This window comes from Biomphalaria glabrata, chromosome 11, assembly GCF_947242115.1.
Source record: "Biomphalaria glabrata chromosome 11, xgBioGlab47.1, whole genome shotgun sequence".
Classification (NCBI taxonomy): domain Eukaryota; kingdom Metazoa; phylum Mollusca; class Gastropoda; family Planorbidae; genus Biomphalaria; species Biomphalaria glabrata.
The window spans coordinates 20,258,820-20,274,975 of record NC_074721.1 but is presented as its reverse complement, the minus strand read 5'-3'; the positions used below and the strand labels follow the sequence as shown (position 1 = coordinate 20,274,975).

Genomic DNA, 16,156 nt, shown 5'->3' with positions numbered 1-16,156 from the left:
TTATCACAGTTGATATTTTTTTAAAAAGCTATTTTAATACTAAGCAATCTATCAGTGAAGCCTGTAAATCACAAAAGATAAATTTATTTAGTATCTAAACAAAGCAAGTTTAATTACAAAAGTATGTATATAATACATAAAATGTATGCAAGTATCACAGGGAAAGTTCAATTAGCTCTGTAAAAGCTATTGATTGACTATTTAAATTTTTTTTTTTTTTTTTTTTTTACAGATTTTTAAGACAAATCACAACAAAATAAAGAAAATTTTTAAGGCTAATTAACATATATTTATATATTGTGCATATTCCAAATAACCCTTGAAAAGGGTATACATGACTCCTGGATGTGCCATCATAAGGCTCATGTTAAGGCTTTCAAAACAGTATTTTAAGTGAAGTAACAACAAAAGTAATGGGTCAAACTCACCTAATATTTCAAGATGTCATACAGCTGAACAAGGGTTAATGGTAGTTGAACTACTAAAGCTGGTAGAGCATACCCTGAATTATTTCAAAATCATTGACACATACTTATAAAAAAATACTCTAAGATTTAACAAATGTAATAACATTGCAGTAGACCAGTTTTTCCCAAAACTTTTGACCTATGTGTACCCCTTTTAAAATTTTTGAAACACTGAGTCCACCCTCTCCATGTACTTGCATCTATGTGCTGAGATGACAGATCATGTAACATGGTTCCTTGGTTATTATTTTTAATCTGAGATGCTGTTCCTCATCCTATATTCTGTTCCTTTTCTCTCTACTTAATTTCTACAAATATGGAAAAAGCAACTTCACATATGAAGTTGGAAAACACAAGATGTTCAGAAAGTTTTCTGTTAAAACCGGATAGACATGTTTCAGAAACCAGAGAGTTAAAATGAGTATTTTAAGACACTAATGAATGTCTTTTCACTTCACATGGCGAAGATTCAAAGCAATACTCTAATGTCATTTTTATTGGAACATCAAAAACTATAAATCTTACAATAAAGAATTCTGTTTGTGAGTTGCACCATTCAAAAGTGCACAAACAATTATAGAATATAATCTTTTTGACATTCAAAAAAGATCTCTATTTATTAACAGAGATTTGAGAAATACATTTTTAAGATGTTTAATAACACTGATTATGAGTTTATAGAAATATAAAATCAAATGATATTTTTTTTAAAAATTTGAATTAAAACTTATTACTAATTTATTTACAGAACATAAAAAAACAGTATTTCAGCATAGTTATTGAGGTGCAATGCGTACCCCCTCCAAAGTCTTCTGGGGGTACACGTTTAAGTCACTTTAGGAAACATTGCAGTAGACTATATTCACAAGTGCAATAACTGACTAATGTATATGTTCTCAGTGGACTCTGAGGCATCCAAAAGATTCTGAAATTAAAAACCCCAGGATTCAGCCAATGTGGTTATCAAAGAATGGGTCAAATATAGCAAGTATGAAAAAGTCAGCGTACAGGTGGGGGAAAAGCAAATGTAATAACATTGCAGTAGACCAGTTTTTCCCAAAACTTTTGACCTATCATCTAGAAGAAGTCTGATTATGATGATGGTTATAGATGTATATCCAACTGGGAAGTAAGGGAGTACAATGTGTCAACTATTGAACACAGCTAGTAGTCTCTACAAATGTATTGGGAATTTATATGAAAGGCCACTTAAATAAATAGGAATGTTGGAGAATTCAAGGAATCTGTATACAACATGTAAAAATGTACATTTATGACAATTATGGTTTTAAAACTAAAGGAAATGTTTTGGGAATTGTTGAAAAACTGCATCAAAAATTACTTTTGAAACGCAGTCTTTTTTGCATTTTAAAAATATAGCCTGCTCTTTGCCTCACCAAAGTGCCAAAGAAATGCACATTTTTAAAAACTTAAAAAAAAAAAGTACAATTCTCCCCCCCCCCCCCCACACACACAAAAAAGTGCTATTTCTATCCCTTGGTTAGGATTTTTAGTTCCTTACAAATCTTCATGTAATAATAATTACATACAGACTATCCTCATTGAATGCATACAAATAGAGGTTATAATGAAGGTTATTTACTAACCCTGCATTGTATAGACACTTGCAGAAGTAAAAAATTTATAAATTATTCTTTCAAAGCCTTTATCTTGGCTTATAAACAACAACAAAAATGTTGGAGTACTGTAGATTTATTCATATTGCTGGGCACCTTAGGAAAAACTCAACTGTACTTTTATCTCGTCAGTTTTTTACTATTTGAACATATCTTTGAATTGTTGGTTTCTATTCAGAAAAGGAACCTAATATAATTATATATATTTATAATTGTTTTTTTTTTAAGGCCTTATTGTTGTGTTTTTATGTACATAAAAATGAATAGCAATGAGGAGTTGAGACAAAGTGTTAAAAATATAGAGCTTGTAGAATTGACTTTTTGTTTGTGTACTGGTCTTGTGAGATGCACTGTGTAGGGAAGATTTGTTAGTTGTTTTGTAAGAATTTCTGGATCATCATTTTTAAAGTGCGATTAGGCACAAGTTCTGCAGAGGTAAGATTCATGTTGGTCATAGGGCTGCGTTGTTCTTTCTCTAACCAACTCAACATAGCTAGCTTGTCATAAGTATACCCATCTGAAAAATATTCAATCACATTCTACATTTTTGTATATATACATAACAATAAAAAAGGAATTTAAAATATTTCTACGTATATGGTTATTGGAAAACATGAAATCAACCATACTATATAATTCCTACAGTTTCAGGCCAAGTTATTGCTTACTTTGCTTAGGCATTCCATAGAGTGACTACTACTTGACTATGCGGAAGTGTGAAACATTGATTATTTTGTATTTAATTTCATGACTAAGTAAGTTTTAGAATATTCTATGTGCCAGTATTATTAAATGTGTTTGATGTGCCACCATTTATTATGCTGGGTAAATATCTGAAGTTGTGGTGATGCTAAGAAGAAGGCAAAGCAGGGGTATATCAGGATATTTTGACATATTGCAACAAAGAAATACAAACTCATATGCAAGCTAACTTGAGAAATGTTACTGAATGATCATGATGTTGAAAAGCTAACTTAAAAAGAAGATACCACATAAATATCCAAGTTATCTTATTTTAGTATAAGAGATTATAAAAGATATTTTAAAAAATTATGACATTTTAGGCCTTGGCAGTGAGGAAAGAATGCTAAAAAGTGTTATAATAAATGAAAAACTGTCATGGAATCCCCATATTGATGAAACTATCAAAAAATCAGACAAAGCATTAGGATTTATTAAAAGAAATTTCTATAAATCAAATAAGAACATAAACTAAAATGTTATTTAACCTTGGTTAGGCCAATAATAGAATATGCATCCTCTGTTGGGACCCCTCAACTCATGAAAACATTAAGAAACAGGAACAGGCACAAAATAGAGCAGTGAGATTCATAACAAACGAATACTCACATTTGACTACAGTAACACTTCAGAATACTCACATTTGACTACAGTAACACTTCAGTAAAATCACTAACCTTAGAAAGCCTCCAGGATAGAAGACGTAAAAGTAAAGTAGCAATTATACATAAAACACTGAATATAAAAACAAAATTTAATAAAATACTCAGAAAGACATAAAGATAAAGGCACATTCCTCGTTCCATATGCTAGGACAAATCTGTACAAATGCTCTTTCTTCCTCAGTGCTATTAGAGCATGGAATGGGTTGCCTGAGCTAGCCAGGAAAACCAGTGACTTGGCAGAATTTAGGTCATTGGTTAATATGCATGACTAAATGCAATGAAGCGTAGGACATAATCATCTTCTTTTTTGAAGTAACGTCTGTATCATATAAGATAAGTGTGACAATCACACTTGCCGGGGATTATATTATCAAACTTGACAATTCAATGAAATGAAGAAAGAAACATCTCTCTGTATTTTCTTAAAACTTCTTTAATAATACTTCTTCAACTTTCACATCAAATTAACTTCTCAATTCAATAACAACTTGACTTGATACTTCATAAATAAAACTTAAAGATACATAAAACTTCACTTAGTATAACTTCAACTTAATAAAACTTTAACTAATGGACCCGCTAATATCACAAAACTTATAAACATTACTAATCGAGGACTGAGCGAGGACCCCGTCTGACTTTCCCTTAATTTATACCTTTCTTAATCGTACATTCCAGAATCATGGAAACTTCTCAGATAATTATTTTAGTAACTTTGACCTTCTAGAAGCTGACATGTGCTATTTTTTTCCTTAACCCCTTTCTTTGATTGGATACCTAAAATTAACTTGTTTACGCTGGACACTTGCACTGGTTTGAACTCGAGCTTCTAGAAACTGGTCGAAATAGGTCATAGACTCGACTCGTGACAATAAGAAGATAAGATAAAAAAGTTTTCACCTAGATACAAGAACATTACTCATTGAAGTATAGTCATATACATATTCACCTGTGTGAGCTTAACAAGAAGTAATAAAAAAGGTGTCAGAAACAACAGTAGTGAGTTGGAAGCTGCTGTTTTTGTTAATTTTTAATGTAGGATTCTCAAGTCCCTTCAATACATTAAAAACAAAGTTTACAACTTAATGAAATGTTTAATCCATGCAGAAAACCAAACTAATATCAGTGTGAACCACTCCTATGGGTTATATGTTTTGTGTGCTTAAATCATGATAAACAAAGTTGTTTTTTTGACCTGATGCAATGACTGGCTCCTTCATGATTTCATGGGTAATGGGGCATAAGAATTCTTCAGGTGTAGTGCTAGGCTCTCCAATCTTGTTAATACAGGAAGATCTTTCTGGAATTAAATTTCTGTTTCTCAAAATCTTACTTCTGTGACCCAGAGGAGCTAAAAAAAGAATTATATGGAGAAATGTTAAAGCCAATAAAAAAAAAACAATGAATCATAATCACAAATGAATTAGACTACACTTCCACAAACCTATCCTTTAACATGTAAAATAAAAAAAATAACTTTTTAAAAAACAAAGCTTGAGGGAAATTGCATCAATTATTATATATTAATTTTTAATTTTATTTTGACTAACAATAATAATAATAAACTTGTGCAATTGGGATTATTTTGTATTCATATTTTTTGTTAAGTGTAACTATCATGCTTATGGTGCACTATGGTCCAATCACTTTTGTGGTCTGGTAGGGAGAGGGATATAGGGTATCATGTACAATGTTGGTGCAATGTTCTTTCAATGTAGCTACCAGCCAGACTTCTATGAGCAAACATTTAGTTTGAAATAAATGAATCAATTTTTCAGTTGAGTTTTCTCTTCTGCTTTTGACCACCTACCACATTTTTGACAAGGCACAAACTGGGCAATGCTTCTCAGCCTTACTGCGGTGCTCTGGTGGAAACGGTCATTAGAGGAGACAATTAGACCAATAGGGAAGAAAAAAAAACACCCGTTGCTCTGTCAGGGATGGAAGAAAGCCCCAACAAACATGCCACTATCCTCACACAGTTCCTCAAATGACTATTTTATGGCAGACACATGCATGGCTGATGTGGTACAGAGAAGAAATATGGGGGAGTTTCCCAGGTCTGCTCGGCCATTTGACTTGCTTCTAATCTGAGTGCCTTGGGATATGAATCATCAGCAAAAGGGATGTAATAATTTACATCTGCTTGGATCTTTCCCAGATAGAAGTTTGTTAAGACAGGCAGATTAAGGAATGTCTCCATAGGCATTGAGTTGCAAGAGTCTTAGACTCAACTCTAATGACAAGCTTCCATAGGCCTTGAGTTGCAAAAGTCTTAGACTCAACTCTAACAAGCTTCCATAGGCCTTGAGTTGCAAGAGTCTTAGACTCAACTCTAATGACAAACTTCCATAGGCGTAGAGTTGCAAGCATCTTAGACTCAACTCTAATGACAGGCTTCCATAGACCTTGAGTTGCAAGAGTCTTAGACTCAACTCTAAAGACAAGCTTCCATAGGCCTTGAGTTGCAAGAGTCTTAGACTCAACTCTTAGGACAATTACAAAGAAGATGAAGACTATAAAGAAAGTGTGAGCTAATGTTAGGAATTGAAAATCTCAACACTGGAGACACTGTACCATGTCAAAATTATTTCATACTATACAGATGTCTTGTGATATGAGAAGAGATGAGTTTTTACATTGTATTATACAGTTACATAATTTGACCTATAGGTGACTTACCCACTCCAAGCACTGTTTCCAAATCATGGGCAGTGAGGCCATTGAGTTCTTTCCCATCAATGGCATTCTTACGAAATGTTTCCTCATATACTCCAAGTCCAAGAGAAGACAACCATTGACAAACTTCTTCTATAGACCAAGCCTCATTAGGAATTTGAGAACTTTCATTAGATGGATATCCTGGAGTTATTCCTCCTTCTTCATAGCCACTCAGGTTTGCTATTTATTAAAATAAAAAAAATTTTAAACTATAATATTTTAAAGTACCGGTATAATTAGATATTAAGCAAAAAGACAACAAAAAATAACATAACAAAAAATTAATTTTATCAATAAATAAATTCTAAGACTTTTTCAAAATATTTGTATTTCTTCAATGGAAAAATCAACAGTTTCTTGATTTATTTGATTCTCTAGTTAACATCTGAACAGGTAGGATTCAATAAAATATTTTACCTAACCAAGCCAATGAGGTACATTTAGTTTTCTATCACTTTTAAATCCTTATATAAAGGCCTAAATAGCATAGACTACATTTGTATTGAAGATGGACTAAAATATAGAACAGATTTTATTTAAATAATCAGTGATTTCTTCTTTTAAAAAACAAAACAATTTCTTAACTTCATTAAAATTACAATAAAAGAAAAATTAAAATGCAAAGTTGGAATTGAAAATGATTCATAAATTCAAAAATTATCAGCATATAAAATTGTGGCATAAAGGAAAAAACTATTGGCCATTAGCTAATTATAATTAAAAATAATAATAAGATGAACACACAGAAAAACATTAAAAATACTTTTAAAAAAAAAAAGCTTATATTAAGTGTAATAGTATCAATTATTTTGGATCAGTCATGTAATACAATTTGCAATAGACCTAGACAACCAATAAGAAATCTGTGTGATTAGAAATATTTTACCAATTTTTTTTCTTTAGCTCAATTTCACACTTTTTAGTTATTTATTATTATTATTATTATAGCTTTTATGTAGCGCTACTTTCATGCTTATAGCATGCTCAGAGTGCTTTTGGTCCTATCTCTTTTGTGGACCAGTGGGGGGGGGGAGGTTGGTTTTCAGTGCTGCCTTTAGGCCCTCAGTAAACACAACTCTGCCAGAGTCGGGTGTCGAACCTCTAGCCCCCTTCTAGGTAGCCAAGCCAAGCCAAGTTCAAGCGTACTTGGCCTCTCGACCACGCTTCTCAATGCGCTATGATCCTATCACTTGTCTGGACCAGTTGGGAAAAGGAGAGGTTGGGATGGAGAAAAAGGGGGTATCTGGGTGAATCTTACTATAATCGCTTTTTAAATGCATTAAAAGTTTAATAACTTGAATTTGTACTCAAGAACCTAAAGCCTCCTCAAGGTAACTAATTCAACTTAAAACCACCAATTTTTTCCCTTGTTCCATATCAAACAAAATAATTAATTACCAACAGTTAATTAGCCAATTGGAAAATTTTTGAAATTGATTGTTGTTTTGTCAGATACAAGAAATTATTGCGCAATATTTCAACTTGATCCAAGATTGGGTTCTTGGGTGTTGGAGAAATAACTTGTACAGGTACTAACTTTTTACCAGACAGACAGAGTGAGTTGATTTAAGCTTTGTAAAAAGAACTAATCATTGGTTGAAAGTAACAATAGATAAGTTAATCTAACCCATAATAACTGATGTATCACTCAGCTTCCATACTTTAACAGTTCTGTCATTAGAAGCTGTAGCCAGATACTTGCTATCTTTTGAGAAGGCACAGAATGACACATAACTGAGGAATAGAAACAAACATTACTCTATGTGAACACTTTAAACAAACAAAAAAAAAGTCAACATAAACATAATAGAGAAATACAAAACTGTTCCGCAATCCATTGGACAGCATAAATATTTACCAATAATAGGATTTCACACTAAAGTTTCAAAGCAAGTCTTTTGTGTACGCAAAGAAAAAAGAATGTTTGATCTTTTGTTAAGTAAAAATGGAGGAAATAAAGTCCTCTGAATGTCCATGCAAATAATAGCATTGAAAGAAATAGCTCCATGTAAAAAAAAAAAGAGAAACTTGGAACATTGTGGAGGGAGAGAACTGGAAAAAAGGAAATGAAAAACAAACTTCCTCAAATAAGAAGTTAATCAAGAAGCTAGAAGCAGGGATGATGTTTGCTGGCCTAATCTCCCAGGAAGGAAAAACTACCAAAGTACCATTTGATATAGAGAAATGAATCCAAGCAAACACTGCGAGTACAAAGCAATTGATAACACTAACACACACACACAGCAGCAGGTGGAGGAAAAAAAATACCTATGTGAGCCAAGCCATGATATTTCTTTAAAATTTATGATTTGTTTATTAGTTTCAGGAAAAGCTTAAAAATATGTCAATTTACTAAAAGAATATCAATATTTCTGTTATTGAAAACTTCCTTGCCTTAAATGTTCATCAATGCTAATAATAGCTTGCTGAGTCATCTGAAATAAAAAGACATGTACATGTAAAATGTATTTTATATTGAAAGAATTTTCAACCAATTATGATTATAATAAAAATCTGTTCTTGTTAGCTTACTGCTATATCCAAACTACTATTGTTACACAAGACAATCTACCTTACCAAGCAAATCTACCTTATACAGCTTACCACATTCCACAAGCGCACTGTCTTGTCCAGGGAGCTGAAGCATTTCAAGCATATTACTCAAGATTAACAAGAAGTAACTCAGGTAATAATGACATAGAGAAAAACTAAGTCAAAATGTAATACTTTAACAAAGTTATTTTTTTCTTCAAAGAAAGCCTCTTTGTTATTCAAGTGTATAAAAAAGTTTTAATATGTTGAAATTTAAGTATAAAATATTTTTATTTATTTTTCTGAAGACAAAAAGAAAGGAAAAGATTTATATAGGATCCTAAAAACATTTATCAACCATTCTGAGAATAGCTGATTTTTGTTCTTTAAAAAAAAACAACAATGAATACAATGGAAATAATAACACATATTTTCAATACACAAGAAATAAGAATGCCTCTTATATTATTTTAAATGTATGGCACATTGTTGTTTTCTTTTACTGTTCTTAAAAAAAAAAAGCTGACCATGAAGCGATGTGATTCCCATCAGGAGAAAAACAAAGCCATAAAACAGAATCTTTGTGGCCAGGCAGCATTGTCTCCAACTTCACTGTCACATCTAAAATAAAAGTATGTTATAAATATGGCTAATAATAATTTGGTTAAAGTCTAATCATTGGCTTAAATAATTTAAAAAATTGTTTTTTTGTTTGCAAATGTTGATGTTAAAATCTGTTCATTATTGTTTGTTTTTTTTTGTTTCGTTTATTTATACCTTTTATTAATGTGTATGCAAGTAAAAAGTAAATGTTAACATACTGATTGAGCCCACTTCTGCTACCAAATTCCAAAGTTTGACCAGGTTATCATTGCCACAAGTGGCTATAAGATATTTCTTCAAAGAATCTGAATGAGAGTCTAAATAAAGGTAAAGGTAAAAAAAGAATTTAAAAAGAAGAAGAAAGTATTTTGAGTTAGTTATAATCTTAATACATCAAATATTTAAATGACGAAAAAAAAAAGTGAAAAAAAAGTTTTTAAAATGTGTGCATTTTGTGCATAATTTTTACCTGGCATACCACATCTAGGTGAAAATGAACAACATGTAACACCTAAATCATGACAGTCATGAACTCTGGTCAAGAACTTCCCATGTCCAAAACTGGCATCCCAAACCAACATGTCACCACCAAGATCTCCCCCTGAACTACAGGACACTATATAACTATCATCTGGAGAGAAAGCTGTGGAGGTTACACTTTCATCATGTCCTTTGAATGATCTGAAACCAAAGGAAAAAAAAGATCTTGAAATTTTTAATGCACATTTGAATTATATCTTGTACTTAAATGTAGATATAACAAATTGACATAGTGCTTTGTTAAATGCCTAAAATAGTTTTTAGTAGATGGGGGAGGGGGAACTGCAATTGAAATTTTTTTCTTTTTAAGTATCAGGACAATTTTGCCAATAAATACAGTACCACTAGTTTGTCCTCAAAGTATAAAGAGGAATAACTCAAGCAAAATAATAATAAAGAAATAATAATAATAAATAAATAATAAGGCTTGTCTTCAAGTCCGAAGATTTATGAAGAGTGCAGTATTTCCTGTGGCCCAATAAATAAATAACAATAATAAAATACCCAGAAAGACACAAAGATAAAGGCACATTCCTTGTTCCATACGCTAGGACAAATTTGTACAAATGCTCACTACTGCTAATAAAGCCAGCCAGGAAAACCAATGCCTTGGCAGAATGTAAGTCATTGGTTAACATGCATGACTAGATCCATGCCATGTATGACACAATCAACTATAATATAAGAAGATAAAAGATAAAACAAAAGAAAAACTTTTTTTTTCTTTTTTAATAAGTCAACCACTTATCTTTAATATATCAACAACTACAAAACAATGCACACACATGGGAAAAACAACAAATGATATAGTGCAAAATGATGACTAAAAAACAAAAACTTGTATTTGTTGCATATCTGAATATCAAGTAAAAACTACATTAGTATTGATTTTTTCAAAAATGTATTTATTAAATTAATTCAGATCATTTCAACTTAATAGCAGATATTGGTTTCACAAGATATATCTGCAGCAACATTGATTCAAAATCTTCTTCTGAAGAAGATATTTCAATATGAATTTGTAGTCTTCCCTCTTTCTTGCATCAGAATGGTCAAAATTTTCTTGTAAGACATATTTTGTTGATATCTTTATCGTCCTGCTTATAATGCAAGAAAAACTGGGGTTTGACCCAGGTGGTGGAGCTTACAGTACTACCATAGACAACCTAGCTAGCTTAAGAGTGCATGAACATACATTGTTTGTCTGAGAAGTATCACTAGTAAAAGTTTGAGAACTATTGTGTAGTGCTACAATAGACAACACATTTTCACATACAATAAAAGAAATGTAGTGCTACAATACACTAAACACTGAAGAAATAGAAAGTTAAAAAAAAAATAATAAAAAAATACTTAGTTAATAAAAGTTAAGTTAAATAAAACAAAATGCACAATTTCAACAAATTAAAATATTTTCTTCTTTAAAAAAAAAACAAAAACTTTCAATTTTTTTTTTGCAGTGAGTTGCATCCATTAAAAAATGATTCATCAATTGATTTCAGTTAGTGATCAATACAAGATTGAATTACTTTGGCTGAGTCAATCAATAAACTACGGCCTAATTTATGCTAAGGCTCAACAAAGATGGAGAGATATTGATGAGGAGTTCACAATGCACAGACATTGTCAAAGAAACATAAATTATGATTACAAAATTAAATACAAAATTTCTCACCTAATTATCCTTTTCTCAGCTACATTCCATAAACAAACTGTTTCATCATCTCCACCAGTGACAAGTTTAGCTCCGTCTGATGAGAACCTGCACACTCTGATTGCACACTTGCTGGGGTGAGATGCACACAAGACACATTCCCCTGTCTTAATATCCCAAATCCTTAGAGTTCCATCCTGGGAACATGTAGCTAAGGTGAAACCAAGGGGAGAAAACTCACAGCAATGAATCTGAAAATAATTACAAAGCAAAAGCATGGGCCTACTAAGAACAAACTAATGTAATGCTCTCACAATTCAACAAACTTGCATAGCAATGAAGAATTTATTTAATATTCCATACTGATGTATTGATTATAGTAAAGCTCAAGATTTATTTTTCATTAATATCTGTTGAACAATCTAAAATTCTTACTTAATATGAGTCATATTATGTCTAGTTATATTTGAAGCTAGTAGTTTAACTATGATAGCGCCATATACGAATATCTAATCTGTATTGCTGAATTTATCAATAAAAGTTTATACAACAGCTACACAGTGGGGATTCCAATATCAGGGATCAAAGCTTGCTTCTAAGAAAAGCTTAGATCAGTTTACTATTGGGGCTTGAATGAAAACACAGGGCAGCAGCTACAAGAAAGGGTTAGCTGAATGGCTCTTATAAAGGCTGCTTTGCAAATTATTGCTAAAGCAAACCATGTTTGGTTCTATTCATGGTAGGGTTAAATTTAGAGACTTACTGTAACTCAGATATTGAAAGGTTGGCTATTGCTAACATGAAGGGGTGAGACTTTACCTCAGATATTGAAAGGTTGACTATGGCTAACATGAAGGGGTGAGACTTTACCTCAGATACTGAAAGGTTGACTATGGCTAACATGAAGGGATGAGATCAGGGTCAACAGGTCTATGTGAATGGGTATAGGGGAATATGAGGTGTGTAAGATTTGAAGTTAGTTGGTGACGGGAGACTGAGAGAATTAGAGTTGGAGATCTGAGCGAGACCAATGGTTATAGAAGACCTGAACACTAACATGCAATGTCACAACCAGTGGGCAGTTTTAACCAATAGCTTGTTGCCATGTCAAAAGACTGAACAAGGGCTTGGAGTTGCTTGTCAGGGATCCAAGCCCCTAGACAGCAGCTTTACATTCTGTTATATTTGATGCCTGGTACCATACTTTCTAGAGCTTGTGAAAAATTACTATCGTTTTCTTATTTTGAAAAAATAAAATCTGAACAGTTAAACTTAAATAATTTTTAAAGTTGTCTTTTTTTTCTACTGACCAAATATTTGTGTCCCAACAAAGGTGAAGAAGGCAACTCTAGAAAATCGGTATTACTCCATAACCTGACTGTTTTGTCAGATGAACATGTTGCTAGAACAGTATTAGAAAATGCAACGGCTGTCACGTCACCTTCATGAGCTGTGATTGTATGTATATTGCTGGCAACAATACTGTCACTTCCCCTGACTCTCTAAATTAGAAAATGATAATTATTTTTATTTAAAGTGTTACTAAAAATGATAATTAAGATTGAGAAATTCACCTTTATGTATCAAAGTGATAGGATTTTTTTAAAAGAAAGGTTTCATTATACACTTTATACATTATAAAGATAAAACATTCTTTATTTACAATGGTAGAATGTAAAGCAAAAGTAATTACCAACTGTCCTGGTTTTTTTTTTTCTTATTGTAGATTTTCATACTTTTTTCCCCCACAGTTTAGTAACAACAATAAATCAACAATTTTCATGTAATACTGCAAAAAATAATAATGTCTAAAATGCCCTTTTCAAGATAAATCTCAAAATAATAATTAAAAAAAAATCCAGTTATGTCTTTCCTTCAAAAACCAGTTTTTTTTCACATAAAGTTTATTTAAAGATCTGGTCATGTTGTTCAAAATTGTTGTAGTAATTTTTAATTTAAAAAAAAAAGTCCTAGGTGTCCTGGCTAGATGATAGATCTAGACTCTAGTTAACTTTAGTAATCACAACACAATTCCAAATAATGATCAATAAATTGAATAAAGTTTCAATAAAGTAGTCTAGAGTCTTGATCTAGAAGTAAAGTACACATCTAGATAGATCAATTAATCTATTATAATTTATATTAGATATAGTCAATATAGATCTAATCTAGTATTATTAATTTATATTACTAATATAATATATATTTGAGTCCCCTCTTCTATAGTCTATAGATTAGATACTATTATAGATCTAGTATATGATTTACAGTAAAATTACTTTATTTACTAGATCTAGATTCTATGATTCTAGAAGTATAATAGAGCTTATCATAACGGCATTCTTATGGCTTATGGTGACATTATCATTCATTATGGTCAATAATGACAATATCTAGTCTAGAGTCTAGATTAGAAAGAAGCTACACTAGATCTAAATCTAGAATATAGATCTAGATCTATTCTAGACTGTCTAGAGTTAGAGTCTATCTTTAACTTTAAATTAATCTTAGACGTCTTACTAAGTCTTAGTCTTACTCTTAGTTAGATACTTAAATAAATAAGTTTTATTTCTATTTTTAAATTAATAAAGTAGCCTAGGGCAGGGCTAATCTAAATCTTAGATATCTTACCCTATCTGACATGTCATTTGAGTATCGTAAATCCTTTCCGTGAACAACTCTGTATCTTGATACAAACATTTAGAATATAGATCTATATAGTAGATTCTTATATTAGGCACACCGTATTCGGGAACTAGGTCAAATTTTTATTTTATTTTTTTATTTGGTGACGGTTTAACTTACAAAAAAACTGAAAGCAGATTCTTATTCTGCAACTAAAGGACTATAAAAATAGCTGTGTTTCTTTGAATTACCACTCATAGTCAAGATTTTATTTTAAAATAAATCAGGTCACTTCATGCTCCTATAATAAACGCAGTTTTTGTGCTTTCTCCTTCAGCACACATCGAGCACCGTTAAGAAACACCACTATGTTATTGCTAATAAATTATATCTGTGTTAATTAAAAATTATTTAGATTGTATTAAAAGAAGTAGATTCACTTCTGCAATATGTATTTATAGTATATTGCCTCTCTCTCTCTATATATATATATATATATATATATATGCCTACCTATATAATCTATGTGTAGAAACAGAAATAAATCTATATAATTATAGATCTATAAATTAATTATTATAATCAAACAAACATGATATTTTCAACTAGGCTACATGCATTCTCTGTCTCTTTCTTTTAATTCCCATCCAAGGACCCTCTTCTTTTCATAATTTGGATGTTCGTTTTGTTACATCCCCTCCCTCCCATAGATGCTTATAATTCTTTTCATGACTCTCTCCCCCTTCCTTCCACTGCCTGTATGATAGGTTGTGACACTACACGCTTAGTGTATACCTCTCCTCACCACCAGCGCTCGCCTGGTGTGATCACCTGCAGTGGGCATGGTCTCTGGCTTCAAATTAGCAGCCCGCACTTTTTCTTTCATTCATAAATTATATATTCTAGATATCTCGATCTAGGTCACATTTATTTATTGAAAAAAATCATAGATTTATTAATTCCCAATAATATTTCTTATTACGATTTTGCCTTGTGCACTATAGGAGAATGTGTTTAATTCATTATTATTCATTGAAACACCTCCTTTTTAAATTTTATTTAACAGCTAACAGTATGAATGTGATTGGAATGTCTTTCTAAAGATGTTTAAAAGCTTATTTTGATAGATCCACCAGCCTACGATCAAACAGGCTCATAATATAGCCTTCATCCCTTATATGGGTATGAATTGCCGGGGGAGGTTTAAACAATAGCTTTACATACTTGGTTACCGAGAATCTAAAAAACTGCCATCTGCTTTGGAAAAGCGGAACAAAAATACAGGAACTTATCTTAAATTGGACATGCACTGTCCCGAAACATCGTTTTTAGCTCCAAACATAAAAACAAATTAATTATAAACAAAAAAAGCGACGTGTTTCTAAAAGGAGAATTTGATGAGCTGTGCCTAATATAAGAAGCTACTATATATCTAGATTTAAAGTAGATCTAGATCTACATACATCTACTCTATATTAGTCTATATAGATATAATTGTGAATGCACTATCACTGAGAGAGTCTGAGTGTGCTATTTCATTTGTTTACACGATCGAAATGAAACTAATGGTGCTTGACTGGTCGACAGTAAACTGCTGTCATGTGACTAGAGTAAGGGAGATAAATTTTCAGGCAATGCAATCAATGAACAGCCGTTGATCTCCTAAATGTTTACCTTGGCTTCATAATCTGCCCTAGCTGGTGTACTGGCGTGTCTACAGCGTCATAATGCAGAGGCATAATTATACATTAGACGTAGATCTAGTATATTAACTGGGTTAAAGGGTGCCAAAATATTTGAGGCAACAATGGCACCTAAATAAAACATAGATAAGCATGTCTATGACAATTATATAACCAACAATATATTTTTTTATATGTTTGTATGTGTATTAGATCGAAGCGTCAGCAACTTGGTCGACTAAAGACTTTTTTTTTTAAAGAAGACTTTTCAATATTTCTCCGCCAATTC

At 31.7% G+C, this 16,156-nt stretch overlaps 1 protein-coding gene across 1 annotated transcript; it reads right to left on the bottom strand.

Annotated features, from left to right (window-relative positions):
* Positions 1 to 68: 68 nt before the first annotated feature.
* Positions 69 to 15,787, bottom strand: LOC106051152 (WD repeat, SAM and U-box domain-containing protein 1-like). Its single transcript, XM_056045736.1, has 13 exons — positions 15,618 to 15,787; positions 14,192 to 14,279; positions 12,871 to 13,062; positions 11,582 to 11,811; positions 9,836 to 10,047; positions 9,585 to 9,683; positions 9,291 to 9,384; positions 8,836 to 8,869; positions 8,626 to 8,666; positions 7,859 to 7,965; positions 6,193 to 6,411; positions 4,706 to 4,861; positions 69 to 2,621 (listed from the first exon to the last, which is right to left on the bottom strand). The coding sequence occupies exons 2-13, from the start codon at positions 14,258 to 14,260 to the stop codon at positions 2,473 to 2,475; spliced, it is 1,602 nt and encodes a 533-aa protein (XP_055901711.1). The 5' UTR covers positions 14,261 to 14,279; positions 15,618 to 15,787; the 3' UTR covers positions 69 to 2,472.
* Positions 15,788 to 16,156: the final 369 nt, after the last annotated feature.